The sequence below is a fragment of the Nyctereutes procyonoides genome, unplaced genomic scaffold, assembly GCF_905146905.1.
Source record: "Nyctereutes procyonoides isolate TBG_1078 unplaced genomic scaffold, NYPRO_anot_genome, whole genome shotgun sequence".
Classification (NCBI taxonomy): domain Eukaryota; kingdom Metazoa; phylum Chordata; class Mammalia; order Carnivora; family Canidae; genus Nyctereutes; species Nyctereutes procyonoides.
In genome coordinates, this window is record NW_026575135.1 from 4,337,302 (window position 1) to 4,360,355 (window position 23,054).

The window sequence follows — 23,054 nt, forward strand, 5'->3', positions numbered from 1 at the left end:
AGAAGTGTGCTGCCCAAGTTCTGTTCCCTGGGCTCTCGATAGGTGGAGGCAGGACATGGCCATGGTGCTGGCCAAGTGCTGATGCCCCGGACTTGGAGAGGGTTTGTCTCAGATAAGCCTGGCCGTGAGGAGCCACCTCTACGCTAGACGCTGGGGACAGCTCTTTTACATTAAAGGAAAAGCATCCGAGTGTCATAGAAACAAGCACATCTTTTTTTTTTAAGGGGCAATTAAAAAATTCAGCATCACATTTAAATAGAGTGCCTTAGAGCTGTATTCTACTCATAATCGTATGGAAGATGGTTGTATAGAGTAAGACTCTGCTACTTACTTTCATCATTAAATATCTTTGGATCTGGTTCTAGATAGGATTGTTCTGGAATGGGGTCTAGTCTTCAATCAATGATATGAAAATGGGGGCACAAGTACATCAAGTTTTATGGCACACGTTTTTGTATTCACCATTTTTTCCGGCATTGCCTCACCAAGGGATACTTCATTGTTGTAATCACGGGCTTTATGATCTTTTTTTTTTTAAAAAAGCCTCATCTTAAGAGAGAGACAGTCTAGGGTTCAAATCCTTCCTCTTCTGCCAAGAGGTGTGCCTGTGACCTTATTAGGGAAGGGACTCAACCTCTCTGAACCTCAATATCTTCACCTGTAAAATGGGGATTATAGAATTCAATCTAGGCAGGGGAATATAAAAATTCAAGGAGGTTAACATCAAGAGGTGTGCCCAACACATGAACAGGGCCCAGGAGGCACAATTCTCTTATTAGCTTGCTCATGCTGCTGGAGGGAACTAGCCTTAGCTCCCTTAGCTCCCAATGCCTGCTGTCTTTCTCCCACCAGGGCACCCTGCTCCCATCACTGGCCCGGGATGCTTATCTCCTCCACAGGTGCTTGACCTGTTTCTACAACTCACAGAGCAAGTCCCTTAGCACTGCCTATTTCCATATTCTGATCGCAGCCTGTCATTCCTGAGGAGGATCTCAAGTCCCCGAACCACGACTCCAATTTCAGAACACACCAGACCATTTGAAAGTGATTATCAAATACAAAGATCAAAGCCACTCAAGGCAAGTCATTAAAGCAAGATAAACCTCAGAATGTTTATTGCATCCATATCCTTGTCACAATTACCAAGCGTTCTCCAAGCCATGGCCAGTTCTGAATCCTGGATTCTGTGTTTTCATCCCAAGGGTCCCAATGATCTGGACTTTATTCTCTTGCTTAGTTTCATTGTCAGAAATGTCTAAATCTGCCTCTCTTGTATAGGAGGCACAGAAAAAATAAAGTGCTTGGAGAGTTTATTAAATTCTCAGAATCCTGAATGATCGGTTTCCAAAATCACAGCTCTTGTATAGCAGCTTGACACATGGTCTAAGAAAAATGTAATGGCACCAATCAAAGAGCAATTGAAAAATCGATCATTCTTTCATTCATTTATTGAATAAGTCACTCTCTCATTACCTCCTTCCCTCCCTGCCTTCATTTTCCTCTCTTCCCTCCTCTCTGCAAATCATTCATTCAGTGTGTTCCTCCTTTGTTCACCAATACTTACAGAGATTCTATTATAACCATGCCCTAAGCTAGAAACTGGGCATACTAATATGGAAGAGAAACAATCTTCACTCTCAGAGGGTTAGCAGTTTTATGAAGGAAGTGAGACAAATAATCAGATGGTCACAACATAATGCAATAATACTAATAAAACCTGCCATTTGGGGGTGTTTACTACACACCGGCACCATTGAAAAACTTTTCAAAATTATTTCTTGAAGCTTTACAAGAACCCTATGTGTTAAGTATGAGCACCCTCAGCTTATAGGGGAAGAAACCAAGACTCAGTGAGGTGATGCCATTTCCCCAAGGTCCCCCTACCTGGTTACAGGTGTGGGAGGCGGATATGGCTGCTCATCTGTACTGCACACCACATCCCTAATCATTAATGCCTTACCTTCTCTTATGATATGCATTATCACAGAGGCCTACTGGATAGATGAGAGGACAGATGGCACTGGAGAAGGCCCTGGCACTGGCTTATAGAAAAGCAGGTGGGTCTGACACTATCTAGGAAGGACAGGTATTTATATATGGGGAACAATGTGATGCTGGGTGGGGGTGGGAGCAAGAGGAGGTGAAACAATAGGTCTGGGTTCTGATGTGGTCCGCTGGAGTATTTCTCATTGATCAGGCTTAGATTCCATACTTCAAAGTCCTTCGTATCGCTGCCCCAAACTGTAGGCCCAGCAGGAGAGCTGGTTCCCTGGGGGTTGCTCCCTCTGAGGAGTCACATGGAAAGTCAACTCTCAGGAAAGTCACTGGTCTGCAGCTTTCCACACAACAGGGTCAGGAAGAGACCCAAGGATGAGTGGGATCAAGAATCCTGAGGATTTGGATGGAGGAGAAAATGCTGATTCAGAAGTAGCTGGGCCAGTGGAGAGGTTCTCGGAGCTCTGGATCATTAAAAATAAAATACTGAGGAGGAATTATCACATTTTGACTAAGAAATAAAGCATGTGAAGATGAGCCCCCTCTTCCTTCACACAGCATTTAAGGTATCCTTCACATAATAAAATAAAGGGTACTGAGTAGTCCTTAGAACACGGTAATCTCAAAAGAGAGGACACTAGTTATAAATGAACACCTTTTCACTAGGATCCACTCAGCTTCTATTTTTTTCACTTGCCTTTTTGAAAATGGGTTTCAGAAACTGTTGGGACAGAAGGCAAAGAGTCAGAACACCTGGTTTCTGGAGAGCTCAGTTATCCTCACTTGGTTAGCATGACTCAGGCTAGAAGTGACTCTGACCCCTGATGAGTCAAGTACCCATCCTCTGCATTCCCTCAGACCTTGGACTTCTCTATAAAGCATTTATCCAACTAGCTACTTATCTACCTGCAGGAAATTCCATGAGTGCAGGATCACACCTATCTCATGAAATATTCATTGCTGTACCCCCAGCATCTAGCACCGTGCCTGCACATCACAGGTATGCACACACCACACATACACACACACAAACACACACACACACACTGAAATAGTCACTTTCCTAAGATCTTTTCTTGGGGTCCTATAATCTCTGCTCCAATAGCCCCATATTCTCAGAGTTTCATTATTTTCGGGAAGCCATGAAGCATGAAGAATACCCTGATAAGTAAGGGGAAATAACAAAGTACGATGGTGTGTTCAAAAGCACCAGAACAGTAATGTGACCATCCCACGTCAAAGTACTGTTTTCACAACACAAGTGTGGAATTCCAGGGCCCACAAGCTAGCTCTTCCCACCACCTCCCTTTCTTCGTAGAGGATCAAAACCACAATTGATAAATAATAGAACTGACCACATTAAGCAGAGTATACACAGCTCACCAGCTGCCCTGTGGTTTGTCGTCCACTTGAAGCACAATTAAATAAAGACAAATCAACCCTTTTCATAAGTTGTAGGAGACACCATGTTCTGGGTACAGACGGTATTTCAGTAGACTGTGTAGTTTGGCTCTAATTTGGAGCCATATAACTTATCTGACGACTGGCTGAACAATATTGCATTTGAGAAGGATAGAGCGAGAATTCCATCATCACCAACGTGTGTCAATATGGCAACTTCTAGATTTTGGCCTGAGCTGTGGCCCCGTACAAATCACCCGACTGTAGGCAAAGAGCAGAATCGTGTAGAGACGCAACAGCACGGTTATTACAGTAGATGGAGATCTCTCTGGATGGCTTGAATGAGTCTAATAATATCTCCAAATCTGGGTCCCCACGAGGGTTAAAAACAGATAGCTCTCAAACGGTCATGTGACAATCAAAAAGTTCTTAAGTATGGGGAAATAATGCTGAATAGCATGAGATCGTATGTCACGCTACCAAAAGCAGAATTAAATTCAAATGGAATTTTGGAAAGAGGACACCACATTCAGGGCCTACGGGAAAACAGAATGGCAGACGCGTAGACTGCCCAAGGTAGGGTGCCGCCAGCAGGCTGCTGCAGAGACTTGAGTATTGGGAGTCAGATCCTTTCCAGTTGTCAGATCCTTTCCAGTATAATTGTTGCTCCACTGCTACGCTGAACACATCAGACTCAATTGGTCAAAGGGGCTGGTAAATACTTTGAAGGCAGGGGCATGGTCTCATATTTCCCTGGATGTCCCCAGAGTCAACATACGGCCTTGCTCTTACCTGCCCAATATCAAGCTCCCCATTTGTAGTCTAGTTGCAATCCCCACAGGCCTACAAACTGGATTCCCACATCTGATTTGAAAAATGTATGAATAGTTATGGATCTTAAAAATAAGCCACCCAAATCCTCCCATTTTACAGATGAAGAATTTAAGATAAAAAAAGTGGCCTACTCCATGTTGGCTAAGAAGTTACTGGAAATAGCTAGTCACTTCCTTCCTCATGCTTTGCCAAGCCACAGGGCAAAGTGTGTTTTTCTACCATGAATCCTCCTGGGAAAGAGCCCTCTCTGTCTCATGTCCCTCTCCTACCTGTAAGAGCCTGTAAGAGCCTGAGGTAGTCTGTGCGTGTGTGTCATTCTAGTCACCCACCGTTGCCTTCTGTGTCCATACAAAGAGTTTGGGAGTCAGGGTTCAAGCTCAAGGCTGGAGGGCTGTGCTGTCTGAACTCAAGAAAGGCAAATGTCAGAACCTGAAATGAAGACTGTAACCTCCTCGCCCTCCACCCTTCACCACCAGATCCCCCAAAACAACTTAGAACACGGAAGGGAGAAAGACAGGAAGGCCCAGAGAGAGGAGACAAGAACCGGGGCGGGGGGGGGGGGGCTCTGAAAACAAAACAAGACAAAGAAACTGGGGAAATGGGAACCTGTTGGACTTTGCCAAACAAACCCGTGAGCAAGTGCCCTTCACACACTAGTTTTGTGTCACCAGAAAGTGAGAGCAGGGGTGTGGTGGTCCCCACGCAGGAGGCAGGAAATCGGCCCAGCTGCGAGTGTGCAGGTGCAAGCTGAGCCGAGATCAGGTCAGGGACACGAGTCTCACTAAGGCCAAGCGTCCCGGGGTCAGTCCGTGCCACACTCCCGCCGCTTTGCTTCCCACCCTGGAAGGGCGTCTGGCTGGGCCAAGGCTGTCATGAGTGGTCAGTGTCACCAGGGGATGGAGAAAGAAACAGGAGCATGCTGATTATTCGAGACCCGGGTGGAAAAACCCCAACTGCCTACCGCTGGGGCCCTCAAGGGGGCACCAAGCTCTCCAGCGCACCCAGGGAGCTTGAAATGGAAATGCACACCCAGGAAGGGGCGAGACAGGGAGCATTTCCTACCTGTAGACTCGGAGACGCAGATGCTGCTGCGGGAAGAGCTGCAGGCCAGCAGGCACCCTGTGCTGCCTCTTACACGGCTCGCTGGGGTCCTGGGCGCCTTCGGGGTGCCCACCTGGCTTCCAGCTCCTTCCCTGGGATGGGTGAGAGCTACCCAGCCAGCCCCATCCTGGGATCCCAGGCATGCCTTTGCTTTACACTGGGGAGGCGCAAACTTACTGCCGTGTGCCGCTCGGGACAACTGGTCTGTGCGGGGCTTTTGGAGGAAAGACCATCTTTCGAAAATGGAACCTCCAGGAGCCCAAATAAAAGGGCTTTAGTGGAAGAGAGGGATGAGCTTGTCTCCAACCCCCACTCCAGCCTGAAGGTTCCAGGGAGGGGTCTTAGGATCCAGAGGGGGCTGGGAATTAGGGAGGATGTATGTAAGAGGTCAGAAGATTTCCCAGGGACGGAAAATCCCCAAACAACCACCACTGCTATTTTGGGTGCTCGCTAAGTGGTGGGCGCTGTTCTCAAGGGCTGACCCCTGTATCATTTCACTGAATCCTCAAAGCACTAGGCCGTGTACTCATCCCCGATTTTACGGAGGAGGCATCTGAGTCTTTGATAAAGTGAGAGACTTGTCCAAGGTCACAGAAATGTTGGGGCACCTGGGTGGCTCAGTGGTTGAGCATCTGCCTTCAGCTCAGGGCGTGATCCTGGAGTCCCGGGATCGAGTCCCACATCGGGCTTCCTGCATGGAGCCTGCTTCTCCCTCTGCCTGTGTTTCTGCCTCTCTCTCTCTCTCTCTCTCTCTCTCTCTCTCTCTCTGTGCCTCATGAATAAATAAATAAAATCTTAAAAAAAAAAGAAATGTTAAGTGGCTTGATCTCAAGTATGGTTGGTCTCCAAAATTCATGTTCTCATTTATTGGTGAGACTATACTGATGCTCCGTGGCTTCTCACAGGTCCCAGTTTTGAGCTCCTTCTTAGCATCACGTGGAGAGGCCCCAAGTGGTCCTCTTCACGCCACTCACCCCTCTGTCAGGCTCTCCAGGGCCAAAGTCACTTGTGCAGAGTCACAGAGGGGACCTCTGAGTAAAGGTGGACTTTGTTTAGATGAAGAGCACGAAGGCAACCCAGACTGAGCAGAAAAAATGGGACCCTGCTGCACGTGGCCTGGATAGGGGTGTTTGTGCATCCACACCCAAGCAGGCATGTGGGCTGGAGGTGGTTGAAAAATCTAGGAGCTTCAATCAATTTGCAACTTCACCCACAGTGACCAATCCCAACACTGCCTGCGATCATTTCATGCAGAAATATGTCCTCTAACACAGTTAGACATTGGGGTCGTTTAAAAAAATAAACTAGTGTGCAAGTTCAATGAGTTTGATGCGGTATATGGTCTTTATTTAAAACTACCAATTCTGTGGCCAGTCCTAAAATAAAATAAAAAAAAAACCAAAAAGTCAGTATCTTAAGAATGAAAGTAATCTGTGCAAATGACCTCAATGTGTGTCCTACAGTTTCATCCAGGCCTTTTTTTTTTTTCTTTTACAGGCCTGCAGAAAGGCAGTCTCCATAAAACAATGCTTGAGGAGCCCATGTGTGCACTCAGGAGGGGAGAAGACTCTGCACCTACTACGTGCCACACACCGTGGCCAGGCGTTTTACACGGATGACTCCACGTGAGTTTCCCCACACGCTGTCGGAGAGCGGTCCTCACCCAATTTTTACAGATGAGAAACCAGCAACTCTTATTGAGAAACGAGCCAAGGTCAGACAGCTAATGAAGAGTGGAACCAGGATACAAACCCTGGTCAGTCTCCAACACATACCACTTTTCCACTATACCAGGCCTGACTCCTGTTATTGCTTTAATGAATATTAGTCACATTAAATAAACTCTGATATTCTGATTATAAAATTCCAAGCAATTTCTCTTACACGATTACTGGAAAAGAATGAACAAAGTTCCTGAACAAATAACAAAGCCCTCTTTCATCTGTGTGCTGGTTAACTCTTCCCAGAACTCTTGCTGGGATATTATTTTATGTGACCCTCAAGGCGATCACGTGATCCAGGCGGTCAGATATTATTATTATTCCCTTTCCCTAGATGTGGAAATGGAGGCTCAAGGAGATTATGAGACTTGCCCAAGACTGGATAGCTACAACGTGGCTGAGCCGAGGCTAGGAGCATCATTTTGCCCTGAACCCTCCTTCATTCTGTGTCGGTCTGATTATCAGGGCTCCACGGCCAAAAGAACAAATCATGGCATCGAACTGCGGGAAGTCCCAAGTAGACCCACCTCTTCCTTGAACCCTCCCATCACTTTCCCACCTCAACCTCTTGGTTCTTTTTTGTCCTGACAAAGCCTGTTCAACCTGGCGGTCCGTTTGTATACCTCCTCCAAGTCAGAAAAACCTTTCCTGACTTCCCCTCAAACCACAGGGACCCTGCCTTTTTCTCAGAGCTCATGCAAGCCTTATCGTCTTTGTGGTTCCCTGGGAGATTAATCATCCGCCCTCTCACCATCTCTTGAATGACTGTGACAAAATACCATCAAACCACAGAATATAAGCACCTTCAGGACACAGATTGCATGTTGGATCCCTAGGGCACTTACCACAGTGCCCTCGGTACTAAAGCGTCTTAATAAAATATGGATGATGGGCAAGAACATGACCATACGACACAGAACTTCTCCAAGTTTCTAATCCCCATCTTCTAAGAGCCCGTGGCAATGGAGGAGAGTAGAAATGCCTTGGGATTAGGAGATGAGATCCTGGGTCTTGCTCTCAGCTTGGCCTCACTCTCGCTGGGAGGCCTGGGTCAGTGCTTGCCCCTCTGGGGAGCTCAGCCTCCTCATCTACAGCCAGAGAGGGCCAGACCCTGCCGCTGTTCCTCTCAGCTCAGAGAGTCCCAGATTCCATGCAACTCTTCCAGATTTGGGGAGAACTTGGGCAAAGGAAGTATATGTTTCATGAGGTCATCCCAGGGAAGAAGAGACCCCAACATGTCAAGGGGAACCATCTAATGGTCTCTGACAAGGGGCGAGGGAGGACACCGAGGAGATCCACAGTGCCAGCAGAGGGGTCGAGGAGTCTGTCTCATGGCTTACTGCAGTCCTTTCCAAAGACTTCCAGCAATGTCAGCTCAGGTCCAAAAAAAATAACATGGCCCCAGGGGAATGCCCTTGTTCCATTAAAAATAATAATAAAGGAAGACAAAGAAAATGTTTCCCTACCAGCCGACAGTCCGCAAGGGAAGTCCTCTCTGTCTGTCCTATTGTATATAAGCAGCTATTCATGGGCAAAGGTCAAGTTCACCTAACTGTGCCACAGCCTGCACTTTGGAGGATGCAAACAGGAGCTTGCTGGGTTTGTTGCAAGATGCTCTCGCAGTGGAGTGCCTGCAGCCCAGACTGTCGATTGCCTCTGGGGTTCCTGATACTCGGGGTTTCCCTTAATACCCAGGTTTTCCCTTTTATCCATAATAAGGCATGCGGAGCGCAGTCTAACTTGTTAGTAGACATCCCAGTGGCAGCAGATGAAGTTCTGCCCACCTGGCTCGTCTCCACGGCCGGAGAGAATGGCCAAGTTCATTGGAATGTCTTTTTTTTTTATTTCTAAATGGCCAGTCTGATAGAAAACCTTTTACTCTCACACAGACGGCTCCTCCTGGCTGACACAGGGGCTCCTTCCTTCACAGCCGTGATTACAATGGCGCGCTCGCTCGTCTGTCTTTTCCACTAGATGGTGAGCTCCAAAGGGCAGGGTCTGGGCTGGCACAGAGGGGCCATTCAACAAACATTTACTGGGGCAGGAAAGGGAAGAAGGAAGGGTGAGAGAGAAATAAGGGAAGGGAAGGGGAAGTGGAGGGAGGGAAGGGAGGAAGGAAATGAAGAAAGGGAGGAGAGGCAGGAAGGAAGAATTTAGCCTGATGCTAGTTTGCCATGAGGTAACGCAGCGGCCCTTCCTCTGCTCCCGGTCTGCGTCCTAGCCATCCTGGACGGTCCCCCTGCTCATCCTGCACCCTCTGCATGGGCTGTAATTCTTTGTGTTCTCGACACGCTGTTTTCTCATGCACACCCACTGCCCACCCCTCTCCATCCCGTTCTGTGCCCTTGGAGGCCGGCCTCTTTGGGGGGCATCTATGGGTTCCTTTGCCCTGCGACTTCTACCTTGGGTCCCCCATGGGAATCACCGGCAGAAGACGGGAAGGCAGGAGAGAATGACACTGTGGAATTTACTCTCTTGGCTCCCTTCTGGCCTGGGGGCTCTGATAGGTTGGCTACCCATCTTTACAGAGAGTCACCGCGGCTGCCCAGGGGTCCTCTGCACACACTCACTCTCCAAGGTCCCCAAACCACTCTCTCTGCTTGCCCGTCCAGGCCAAGGGTGGGAATGGCTCCTCTCTGTTGCTGACTCTGGCCTGGGTGATGGTCCTAAACCCCACCGACCCTACTGTAGACAGCCTCCTTCAGAGGAGCTGCCCCCTTCTTCTCTCCTTAATTGTTCTGTTTGAATGTATCGCCTGGTTCCTGCCAGGGCCTGGCCCATGCAGGCTGCATCCCTACCTCTGGACATGTTGCCCATCCACAGCTGTCCCTCAAAGCATGTCTCCGCCAGCCAACCCACCTCGTTGCCTTAGCGCAGATCTCCACCTTACAGAGCTCCAGCCCCACCGTGTGTCATGGATCAGATTTTCTTATGTGTGAATATGATTCCCCCACCAAAGTGGAAGCCCCTTACTGGTGAGGAATGCATCCCACTCGTGCAGCATCCCCAACGAGGAGCAGAGGGCCTGGCAGGGGTACACTACCTAATAAACGTCTGTGACCAAATGTTACCATGTGGTTCCATTAACAGGACTGCAGTAAGATACCAGCAAAAAGTCGGGCTGTGCTGTGCTCAACCCCAGGACCATCAAGGCTGCTTTCTGCAGCATTGCCATAATGCTCGCTGTGCATGCCTCAGGTGGCGGGGTGCTCACTCACCTGCAGAGAAGCACTGCCCTGGGAGGACCATTCTGGGGCGGGGGGTGGGGGGCGATGACATGATCTGTTACTCAGCTCCAAGCTGCCTCCTGTAATTACAACTAAGTCCTAGCCAGGGCTTAGAGACCATACGGAGAAAGGCCTCTCCCACAGGACAGGCCTTTGGAGACTTGACATGTGGCTGTCATGGCCCTATATTGCCAAGGTCCCAGGAGAATTTTCTCATCTTGGCCAAACATCTCCAAGTGACTATGAGACACGCTCCAGGCCCCTCACTGCCCAGTCCCTCTCTTTGTGCATAGTTTCAACTGACTGTTCCTATTATGGCCTCTTAATAAGGAAAACTAGCTGCTGGTGTAGCTCGAATCGTCCTACAGGGGTTCATAGAACCCTGAGGCCATTATCTGATTCTCTTCCAAACTCACTCCTTCAAGCAATTCATAATCCCAAGCTCTTGGAGGATGATTGGGAAAGTGAGGACAGAACACACGGGGCCAGGTACTTGTGGTTGTCCAGGATGTCGGGGCAGTGTGGACTGCTGTGCCACAGCAGATGACCACAGCAACCTGTACCCTAGTTTGACCACGAATGGACAGTGTGAGTTTTGGCCTCAGTTTCCATCTACAGGGGGGTTGGGACCAATGGTCTCTGAGGATGTTTCTAGGTCTGACACTTGGCAAAATCTCGACGTCCTCTGCAGCCCTCTGCCAGGATTAGGTGCTCTCCGACACCACATGAACCCCTGGGAATATGGGCCCGGGGACCCAAGGACCATCACCTAAAGGAGCCTAAATGGGTTAGAGGAAATGCTATTTCTCTGCCAAGAGTTCCCCGAGGTGCCCAGCTGCATTACTGAGGAATCTTATTTTACTCAAGGGAACTGCTGCATCAGTTGTCAGAAGGAACTGCCCCCTAGCCTGTGGCACACCGCGGACGGCGGCGGAGAGCAGGCCTTGGGAAACTTCTCAAGAACTCAGACGATGGAGAAAAAAGGAGTGGGAAATATCAGGGAGGGAGACAGAACATGAAGACTCCTAACTCTGGGAAATGAACAAGGGGTGGTAGAAGGGGAAGAGGGCGGGGGGTGCGGGGGACTGGGTGACGGGCACTGAGGGGGGACTTGACGGGATGAGCACTGGGTGTTATTCTGTATGTTGGCAAATTGAACACCAATAAAAAATAAATTTACATATAAAAAAAGAACTCGGACGATGGGATCGTCCTGTGGTGTTTCATCTTAAATTCACTTTTGCTGTTCGCCATAGACGGGAGGAAAAAGCAAAGCAAAACAAGGTCGGTCCCCACCACAGACTGAGAAGCATGAAGTAGTTTCATCGTGGTCACCCGTTAAGAAAGAAAAAGAGAGAAGGGGGAGGCGAGGGAAGACGCTGATGAGAATTAAGTTCAGCTCTTTATTAAAAATCACCTGGAGAGTATCAATCACATGCTCACTGCTTCTACTGAAGGTGCCTGTCTCCCTCCCGCCCTCCGCGCTTTCTTCCTCCTTCCTGCCCCCCCACCCCTCCCTCTTCTGAAAGTTACAAAGCAAGTATTTCTCTGTAAACTGGTTTCTCTCTGCACACAAGAGAGCCGTCACCCCCAGCCCCGTCACCCCCAGCCCCGCCGGGGACCTGACAGGCTCCCCTGGGGCACCTGAGTGTCCCAGCCACAAACCAGCGGCACACGGCTGCTCACACACATCGTGGGCAGGCCCTCCGGTGCCTTAGGGAAGAGGAGGCCGCTGGAGGCCGGCGGTGAGGTGTCTGGGCCCCAGGCCCCTCGGCCCCTTCACACCAGGCCGCACTCCTGCCACCGCAGCCGGCTGCCCCTGCTCCTGACCCCACCAACCCCGGAGCTTTCTCCCAAGGCTTTGGGGAAGCCACCCTGCCCACCACACCTGCCCTTCAAGTCTGCCTCTTACTGCTTCTCAGACTGAAAAACACCTCCCTTCGGGGAAGCTTCAGAGTCAACACACCTGGGTTCGAATCCAAGCTCTCCAGTTTAGCTCAGCGACCTTGGCTAAATCCCTCTGTCATCCTGAATCCTGGGCTTCCTTTGGCACAAGGGGGCTCAGGGTACCCACCCTCCTGGCTCTTGGTAGGTGCTCAATACACAGTTGCTGTATGAATGGGTGGATGGATGGATGGATGGATGGACGGACGAAAGAAGGAATGGAGGGGCAAATGAAAGTACGAATGGGTGAGGGACTTGTAGCGGTCCGTGGCCCTTACCCCCCACTGTTCCCTCTGTGCTTGGGCACATAGGTCACTCCTGGCCGTTCAGCTCAGCAGAGCACACACCACGCCATCCTCGGAGCTGTGCATCTGTGACTTAGCTGAATGACTCTCCCGACCCGTGACCTTGGCCGGGTCATTTCACGCGCTGAGGTCCTCTAGCTCCCTGTCAGTCAAATGCAAATACTAACCTCTGCCTTGCCTTCTTTACCAAATTCTGCCCAAACCCACATGAGAGCAGAGATGAAAGCCTCTGTGACCTGGAGGGAACCGGCCACACAGCAAGGCTACTTCCCGCTCGGGCCGCTCGTGCCTCTGAACCAAGGTGAGAGTCCAGGGCGCGCCTGGTGCCAGCCGGCTGAGCTGACGTGCACTCTGGCCTGCCGCCAGGCACGACACTCTCCTGCCAGCATCGTCATTCCTTTGCACATAGGTATTTTGTCTGTGCATGGGAGGCCCTTGCTCTTTTGAGAGAGACATAAAGAGAGGAGTCAGCAGAAAACCTGCAGAGGTCGGCAAATGCGCTCGAGCTATCAGCAAGTCCAGGGTCCTGTGTACTGGACAGAATGGAAAAGTTCAGCATGAAGCTGGAGATCAGGGAAGTGGATGCTGCCTGCCTCTCTGGCCTGGAACTAGCCCTCCAAGCCCCATACGGAGTAGAGATCACCCACGGGTTCACCTTTGGGCTCTTCTTTGGAGGTGCCGGCTGGAGCACCTCCCTGAGCAGAGGCTAAGGGAAGCATTCCAGAAGCTTCTCCTTTCTGCCCTCGTCTGGGCAGTAAAGTCCCTCTGCCTTGACTTCCCTCCTCTCTCCCTCAACCCAATCTCGGATGTCCAAGCGGTGCCTAAACTTTTCTGGAGACACGTGAGCTGCACGTCAGTGTTTTCCTCTTGGAGCCCCCGTGGTGCCTCCTTAATGCAGCCCACGCCACCTTCCTGATACCAGTAATGACCTAAAGGCTTCTTGAGACCCAATAGCCCGCTGGCCACTGCAGGAGGGACCGTGCTTCTCGATCCCCAGAGCAGCTTCACAAAGCAGGTGCTGTTACTGTTCCCACTTTACGGAGGAAGACACGGCTTCGGAGAGGCCAGGACGTGGGGCAACAGCACAGCTGGGACCTGCACCCAGCGGTGTGACCCAGCTGACCCCAGCTTTACCAGCACGCTGTGTGACGGAATGGGGGCTGTGCAGGGATGCGTATTCCACATCCGTCGGGCATGTGGAAGCCACGAGCCCTTGAGGCTGAGGAGCACCTGAAATACGACCTGTGTGACTCAGCGTAGATTTTAAAGTTACTTAATCTCACCTAATTTAAACATTCACAAGTGGCTGGGGACTACGCTCTGGGTAACGCCCTGAACCCCCCACCCCGACCACCTACACTATGGCAGCTATCCGCACGTGGCTCCCACCACCCACTATTGACCCTAAGCCCTCTGAGAAGACAGGGTTGGCTCTCCTCGTAGCCCGGGCGGGGGGATGCGGGGCTGGTGACGGGCTGCCCTCACATTTCATCCCCACGAGAACTGAGTAAGGGGCTGGCCTCGGTCACGAGAACTGAGTAAGGGGCTGGCCTTGGTCACCAAGCCGCTGTCCAGACTGGGCAATCCGGAAAGTTCCAGGACCGGGACCCCGAGGGGCCTCAGGTCCCTCGCCCATGCAACATCAAGGGGGACGACCTCGGCTCACGGCTGGGCACTGGTGGCCCAGCGGGTCTTACCTATGTGGAGAGTCGGGGTCAAAGCAGGTCTTGGTGACGTCTGTGATCTCGGGGTTACAGCACTCTCCGCCATCAAAGTTGAACCGTTCATAATTGCAATCCATGTCGCACACCCCGTTGTGCTGCTTCTTCACGAAGGCAGGGTGGCGCAGGTTGCGGCAGTCCCCGCCGTCGTGGCCGGTCAGCGTGTGGTTGCACTCGTGGTCACAGTTCTCGTCCCCGATCTTGCTGATGTCGCAGTTGGCCAGGACGAGGCGGCGGCGCAGGGAAGAGTTGCTCACCTCCAGCACCTGCAGCTCCCAGGAGATGTTGTAGTGCTTGAAGGCGTCGGCCAGCTGCCGGTGCTGGAAGTCGATCTGCTGGCGGCTCACCGTTGGGTTCTCCTGGTCGTCGTCCCGGAGGTTGACCACGCGGTAGCGCACCACCTTGGGCCGCCGGAAGCGCGGCAGCTGGTTGTAGCTGGCGATGACCTCCGTGTTGTCGCACAGCGTCTGGCCGCACAAGGGAGGCTCCAAGCTTGTGTCCAGCAGGAAGCCGTGGGCCCCGCTGACTTCCACGTGGGGCATGTGGCCGTCCTTCATGGGGGACCAGGTGCGCTTCACATTGTCCCAGTTCTCCTGGAGGAGGAGCTGAGGTAGAGGGGCGTGGAGGCCGTGGCTTTCCATGTCCGACAGCACCTCCCGCTGAGTCCTGGCCACCTTCCACAGGCTCAAGCGCTCGATGTAGCCCCGGAAGTTCTGATTCAGGGCGCTGCCTCCCAGCATGAGCACTTTGCACTTCTGGGTCAACGGGCTGAATATGCCGCCCACCTGCTCCCCGGACGTTGCCACCTGGGCACCATTGACATAGAGCTTCATCAGCCGCCCGTCGTAGGTGGCAGCGAGGTGGACCCACTGGCCTGGGAGGTAGCTGCGGTGGGCATTGATGGTGGTCACTTGCCGAGCCCTGTCCGTCTTCAGGGAGAAAAAGTAGCGTGGATCTCTGTTGCCTTGGTCACTGACGGTGTGAATTCCCACGACCCATCCTCGGTCACGTGAGGTGTAAGAACATTTGTCATATAGCCCTATGGGGCCCAAAGAGAGAAAGATGAATAAATAAAGGATGGAAGGAAGGCAGTCAGTTATTGCTGATAAAACCGATTATTAGGATGTCCCACACCCACAGGTTTCAAACTGTGCTCGGCAGGATCCGACAATTCCTATTGAAGCCTCTGGGGACCAGCCTTAAGGCAAGGTGAGGGCCAGAGGAACAGAGAGGACAGGTGAGCTGACCTTGGGGCCTTCTCGCCACTGTGTTAGCCCAGGTAGTTCCACTTTTATTGGTTCTGAATATGGAACATACAAGAAAGGCTTCTGTTTGTGGAATGGGTACTTGAGCCAAAGGAAATACCAACAATAATAATAACAGAAATCTGAACACCTTTGGTTTAGCAAGTCTGTCGGACGGGAAAGGGGACTTCCTATGAGAAGGTATTTTAGGGGCACCTGGTGGGGTCAGTCAGTTAAGCGTCTGACTCGTGACTTCATCTCAGGCCATGATCTCATGGGTGGTAAGATGGAGCCCCACGTTGGGCTTTGTCCTCAGCAAGGAGTCTGCTTGGGATTTTTGTCTCTGCCCTTCCCCTGACTCGCATGCACACATGCTCTCTTTCTCTCAAATAAATAAATAAATAAATCTTAAAAAACAAAAACAAAAACAAAAAACAACCCAACCCAAAAGGGTGTTTTAGGTGTGGGATGATACAAGAGGCAAGTGGAGAATCAGGCTGTAATAATGAATAGAAGACGCTCATTTAGAAGGAGAGCCCTACTACGATCACCAGAGAGCACATCACCACTGACAATCACCAAATGGCCAACGGTGGTGACCTGTCAGCACAGTGGGTCCAGAGAAGCAAGGGTCGAGGGCCACAAAGCTAATGCGCCTACCTTCTACCAAGAGTCCTGGCTAGCCCTGAAATTCGGCCTCAGAGAAAGGCAGACATGCTCAATACCTGAGCTGGGAAGGCTTCTAAAGATCACCACTTCCAACTTTTTCCCTTGACAGGTGAACGATTTTAGACCCAGAAAACGAAAGGCGCTTGTCAAGTTACACAGAGTCTCTGACAACCGTCCTGAGACCCAATTCAGCTTGCTTTTCCCTTGACACTAATGTTAATATTTACAAAAGAATTAAATGAAAAGCATCCTCTTAAAATTAAAAACAAAACAAAACAAAAAGCTGTTGGGGACTCCTTCATTAAGTAAAATCCCCCAAGCCTCTAGGGCAGGTCAAGCATTGTGCTAAGGCCTGTGTATGGATTCCATGTATGTGTATGTAGTCCACGAAACACCCTTAAGGCAGTGATGTTAAAAGATAAGGATGTTAAAAGAAGCAACGAGATGGGCAACTGGTTGGTAAGTGGATCCTCGATCCATCAGACACTGGGATTCGCTACCTTGTGAACCAACTGTATGGCTACTTCCCTTTCCCCCATCAAAGCCACCAGGGATCTAGAACACATCAACTGCCTGGGGGTGCCGCACACTGGGTGTCTGGGAAAGTCCCAAGGCCGACATCTCTAGACTTAAACTCTGGGAACCCCAGAAAGTCACTTAGCAGATTCTCTCTGGATCGAATTATCTTTATAATCAACAACCCCCATTCCTCAGCCTTTCTGGAATATACCCAGTGTCCTTGGCACAGACAGGCTGTTGGATGGGGGAGAGGATTTTCTAATTAAGAGTGTATTTTAAGTGCAGGATGATGTACGAGGCCAGGTGGGAGGAGAAAGAGAGGGAGATGAGAACGAACACAAGATGCTCCTTTAGGAGGACAGTCCCTCCTCGGAGCTGGAGACCTGTTGCGGTCACCATAACTCTGAGCGTGCATCTGCCATCAGCATTCATCAAAGGAGCATGGAGAGCTTCCAGCAACATCAGGAGAGGAAGCCCACATGGTCCTTACTTCTTTGCGGGTACCGGGGCCTTAGAACTCATGGGAATCGCTCTGTTAGCAGCTGACGTGGCTGGCAGTTTGGGCCTGGCACCGAAGTGTGCCTACACCTCTCCTCCCACACCCTCAGGCAATAGCTGCGGTCCCCTCACAAAGTCAACCTGCTCTCACAGGCCGGGCAACCTGGTGAAGTACCGAGTACCTCCTGGTTCTCTACCTGGAAAGGGAGGGGGACTGAATGAGGTCCCCCTCACATGCCTCGTCCAAGTCTGCGTGTCTGTGGTTCCGGGTTTCCCCGTGCCTAAGACAGAAACCACCTCTACCAAGAAGCTGTCCGTGATGGCCCTGTAAGGAATGCTCATCTCTCCTCTGAACTCATTTTACATTGAGGCAGCTAGACATTGGTTCTGGGGTTTTGGAGTCCCCTAGACGGGATGCTTCTTGAGGGGTGAGGCCTCTGGCTTGGTCATCTGTACCGCGCCTTGCCTACAGTGCATGCTCCGTGAGTGCCTCACGAAGGAGCACAAGGAGGAGCCCAAATAGAGTGGGAGAAGGAAATGGGACAAACAGAATCAAAGGCCCTAAGTCACGTCTTCATCACTAAAGAACACAGAGAGTCAAAAGAGAGAGCGCGCTTTGAGAACCACAGGAAGAACCGGATGTTGGGACTCGGGGCAATTCTGATAGAAGCAACTACTGGCCGGACATCTGAGGGAGAATCACGTCACTCCCGCAGATCTTACTCCTCTTGCCTACATCTCTCTTGAAGTAGGCTGTCATACTTGAAAGACACCGTGGATACACCATCCTTGCTCTACAGCAGCCATCCAGGTAAGAGTTCATTTTTAAGAAGCTGGAGGGTCTGGGAGTGATGTCAGTGACAAGTAGAAAATGACTAGAGATGACACACAGAAACGCCAAAGAGAGAAGGCACCCGGAGGCATCTTGACTGATGTATCAAGAGCTGGTAGGATAACGGCGCAAAAAAGCACAAGTCCTCCTGGAAGTCACTGGTAAAGCCTACTTAGAGATCATAAATCCCGTCTGCTTAGCTACTGTCAGGATGCTGCACGTGTAAAGCTACGTCCCCACTGCCCCCTCCAATGCCGGAGCTCTGGCTCCACGTTTGGAATGAGTTACCCCATATCTACAAGTTGCCGCTTGCTACAGGGGGTCAGGAGACCAAAGTCCCCAGAGCCGTCAAGCTTGTGCTCCCCACCCCATCACTGAGCTCACCTTCTCTTGCTCCCCTGGCGCAGCCTCCTTCTTAAACAGAGAATTCTTCTAATGAGAAAATTAACATGTGAAACAAAATCCCCTTTCCCGCTCTCTTTCTCTCTCTCTCTCTCCCTCCCTGCAGGTTTTCTTTCTATTTTGCCAGGGGCTCTCAGTCCCGCGTTTTCCTGTTGCCTTTGGAAGGCTGCTGGCTGGGTTAGCAAGGTAAAATGTTTACACATCTGTAGGGTGCCCTCCGTTCAGAACCTTCCTGGGGCTTGGGGCTTGGGACCCAGGCTCAAGCCACCTCCGTCTGCAGCCAAGAGAGAAGAGAGGAGCAGAGAGAAAGGCCAGTCTGCCACATACCGCAGGGGACCAAGGGGTGGCTTAGCCCCAAGAGGCACAGAAGGAGGGAAAAGAGAGGCTTTTCAGCAGAACCAAGAGGAAATGCATTAAGGGAAATGAGAACCTTGAGGCAGTGGTTTCAGGAATTCAGAAGTAGGGGCACCTGGGTGGCTCAGCTGGTTGAGTGTCTGCCTTTTGCTCAGGGTATGATCCTGGGGTCCTGGGATTGAGTTCCCATATTGGGCTCCCTGGCCCATGGGGGGCCTACTACTCCCTCTCCCTCTGCTTCTCCCTCCTGGCTCAGGCCCGCTCTCTCTCGCTCTCTCACTCTCTCGCTCTCTCTCTCAAATAAGTAAATAAAATCTTTTTTTTAAAGTAGTTCAGAAGGAAATATTTATCTGGGGTGTAAGTGGTGAAAGGAAATCACTGAACGTCAATGGGGGTGCGGTGGAGGTGTAATGGTGATGGGGACTTATTTCTGTACAAAAATAACCTAATCCACGGCAGTCACATTCCAGGGGGCTGTACCACCAGCCCAGAACCAGGGATCTGGAACCAGAGATCTGGGCTCGGCTTGCCGGATGACCTTGCCTGGGACAAGTCACACCACCCCTCATGCTGCCAGGCCTCATTTCCCTTCTCTGAAAGAGGAGACGTTTGGATTAAATGATCTTCCCCTCCAACAATTTAAGAGCTCTTTTGTTCACTACTAGAATGGTTCCTTGTAAGCAGAAGGAGCTCGAAGTAGGTGTTGATTTGAATGTTGGACGCCCTGTGTCAATCCTAACGCGTGCGTGCTTAGGTCCCCTCTCCTCTGTGGATGTCCACAGAGGACGCAGGATGGTGTTCTCTGGGGGACACGTGAGAACCCCCCACACCTGGCCCCTCCCCGTGGTTGTCTAGGAAGATAGAGATATAGTGAAGGAAACAGGGAGGCGGGCTGAAGTCGGCACCATCTGTGTGGCGCTGGAAGTTGATCCCAGGGGACACATCCCCATGTGACAAGATGAAGGCCACGGGGCAATCCTGCACACAATCTACATCTAATTAGCATAAGCCTGCCTCAAGGCTATAAACGCAAGGAAGCAGACACTGAAAGTGTGCAGAGCCCGTGAGGGGCTAGGGCATGCTGCACGGATGGAGAGGTCCAGCCCCAGACCTGGAAGGACCTTGCCCAGGGCCTCATGACCATCACCCGTCACTCGACCCTGGTCAGCCGGCCCTCCTAACGTGCCCTTATCTTCCTGCAGCTAGCTTGGCTTGCTTTGAAAAGCGCTTTCGATCCCCCCAGAAGCTGGCTGCCTACTTCACTGTCTCTTTTTCTCCTCATCTACCCACTGACCCTCATCCTGGAGATGAAGAACAGACGTAAAAGAGGCTAGCCCGAAGGCAGAAGGCTCGTACGGGTCTCCCAAAACCCTGGCCAGGGCTGCACCAGGAGTCCTCCGGGCCCTGGGGTCCCCCGCTTGGGGTCACACTGATGGCACTAACCCAGGGCAGCTCCATCCGACCACTCCGTTCCACTCTAAGGACAGACAAGTCCCCCCCACCCACGTCCATCACGTTCCTTCCTGTCGGAGATCTCACCACTTCTGTAATTACTCATCCAGTGTCTCTGTTTCCCATCTGTGTGTCTGTTTGGTTCATTTCAAAGTGCCCAGCATCCAGGACAGACCCTGGTACTTTTGCAGGTGCTCCGTAGAGTTTGTCATTGCGAATTAAAAATAAAGGAAGGAAAAGGAGGAGGGACATTTCCCTAGCACTGTGCTCTTTTACAAGAGCATGGTACCCTTTATTTAGAACCTGCTAAGTCCCACGTGTTCTATATTAATTCTCCCGCTTAACCTTCACAACAAAACTCTTGGCTTTGCCCATTCTTCAGAGGAAGCTGAGGCTCAGGGAGGGAAGAGGTTTACCCAAGGCGACAAAGCTTGGAGTCCATGTCTAGAGGATTCCCAGGCCCAGGTGCTTACGTCACTGCATTAAGAGCCAAGGGGGCTGTCTGGAGGCACGACCCCCTCCGACAATGTAAGTCCCATCGCGCCAACACAGGCACGTGGAATTGGACTGCAAGCCAGGAGGCTACTTTCCATGTCATTCTTTTGCTTGGGTCTAAAACACTGAGCAAGAATCAATGGTTCTTTATTACCGGGGCTTAATCTGTCCTACTTAGCTCACCCCACTTCCCTGGAACCCAAGATGTGCCTGGGTCTCGTTGTCTATCCAGAGTTTGGAGTGCCTGCCAGGGCATGTCCTCCAGCACCTGGACTTCCACCACCCACTTCCCTACCTGCTGGTTTCTGACCGGCGTTTGTTCCAACGTCCAGGGTCTAGACAGAAATGTTCTCCCTCCGACTCTAAGGGTGCAGTCACCTTGCACCCTGAATGCTTCCCAGTCTTCCTTTCTGTTTGTTAGGGGCTGAATCGCATCCCCTCAAAATTCCTATGTCGGAGTCCTAACTTCCTAGTATCTCAGAAGGTGGCCTTGTCTGGAGGCAGGGTTGATACAGAGGTGATCAAGCTAAAATGGGGTCCTTGGGGCGGGCCCTCATCCCGCTAGGACTGGTGTCCTTGTTAGGAGAGAGGACTGGGACACAGACACACAGAGGGAGGACCGCGTGAAGACACAAGGAAACCAGGGCCACCGACAAGCCAAGGAGAGAGGGCTCAAAAGAAACCCGCACTGCGGGCACTTAGCTCTCAGATGCTAAGCGTCCAGAACTGTGAGAAAACAAATTTCTGTTGTTTAAGCCGCCTGGTCCATGGGACTTCGTTAGGGCAGCCGTGGCCGACTACACCACCACCGCTCCACAGTTTCCAAGCCCTCCCACTGAAGTGTCTCTAAAATCCATCCCATCTCCCAGAGCCCCAGGCCCCATTCGGGATCCTCCTCTGGTCTCGACACGTTGCCCCAATTCACTCGATTCCCCAGGCGAGCAAAGCAAGACATATCAGGAGGAGGCAGGATGGGTGCTGTGCGGCCACGTGCAGGGAGCGCCCTCGCAGGGAGGGGTGCTTCTGCATCTCAGCAGGGTGCAGGCCTATGCTCACACAGCCCTTGTATAACAGGTGGCACTTACAGCCGAGGGGCCGAGACTCAGAGAGGCGAGGGCACCTGCCGAAGGTCACACACAACACTCCGTGTGTGCAGGGACTGGAATTAAGGACTCCTGATTTCAAGTTCAGTTCCTCAGGGATGAGGAGGCCCTCAGCTGTGTCTCCACGCTGTGCGTGTGCATCCCGCCCTAGGATGGTTTCCCGGCATGGTTTGAGTCAACGCAAAATTAGCTCGGATAACCCTTGACTTCCATCACTGTCTACGGAGGACGATCGGCAACGGATGACAATCACATCAAGTTTATACCATTATTTGGTTTTCTCTCACTGGTTGAGTAGACATGGGAGGAGAAACAATACTCCACCTGGGTCCTTTCGGCTGGTGACAAAGCAGCATTTTCAAATAAATAGAAGTTTATAATAATAATAATAATAAAATAAAAATAAAATAAAAGAATAAATAAATAAAAATAAATTAAAAATAAAAGAAATTTATAATAATAATAATAATAATAATAGAAAGCATTTGCCGAAAGCCTCTGTATAGCAGGTCCTCTGCTGCTAGGCACAAAGGTCCCCTTCTGCTCATAATGACCCCACCAAGTGGGCTCTCCCGACAGTCCTTTGCCAGAGGAGACAGTGAAGTGTAGAGAAGCTACGTGATTTCCCCACGAGGATCCCAGCGAGCCAGTAGTGGAATCACAACCAGACTAACTGGAAAGCCAGAGCTCTCCTCCAGGATGCCTTCCTTCAGGGGGAATAACTCTGAGCCCAGTGGAAGATGCCTGTGGCCCAACCTGCCATTGCTCTGCTGTGGGTTGCTGCAAAAGCAGCCCCCCTCTCTGGGCCTCCTCACACCCTGCCCCATGAGGTAGGAGGCTTACACCAGAGGCCATAGAAGCCCCCTGAGACTCTGAGATCCCGGGTCCTCCAGACACCCCAGCCTTAGTTCCTGCTGGGAGAGATGGACGGTCATGGAGGCAGATGTGGGGGGGGAGGGAAAGCAGTTTTAGGACCTCCCAACTCAAGGGTGTCCACTCGCTGTGGGACATCTGCCAGAGAAATACCAGCAGAGGTGAGAGGATGGGGGTCTGAAAGGGGGAATTAGGTCAACAGTCTGGTGTCTTTCGGGGGGCTAAAAAAAAAAGTTAAAAGCTAAAGGTTGGAGCTGGTCCCGTTTTGTTTTGTTTTGTTTTCCCTTCCAGGGTTTAATGGCTGGTATCAAAGCCACAGAGGAATGCTTGAGAGAGCAATCCTATGGAAAGCTTTTATCTGTCC

At 51.1% G+C, this 23,054-nt stretch overlaps 1 protein-coding gene across 1 annotated transcript in view; it reads right to left on the bottom strand.

The window, feature by feature from the left end:
- PAPPA (pappalysin 1) overlaps positions 1 to 23,054 on the bottom strand; it is a 239,259-nt gene that overhangs the window by 191,891 nt on the left and 24,314 nt on the right. Inside the window, exon 2 of the mRNA XM_055301662.1 lies at positions 14,226 to 15,288. Within this exon, the coding sequence (XP_055157637.1) occupies positions 14,226 to 15,288 (1,063 nt within the window). The remainder of the gene's footprint in view (positions 1 to 14,225; positions 15,289 to 23,054) is intronic.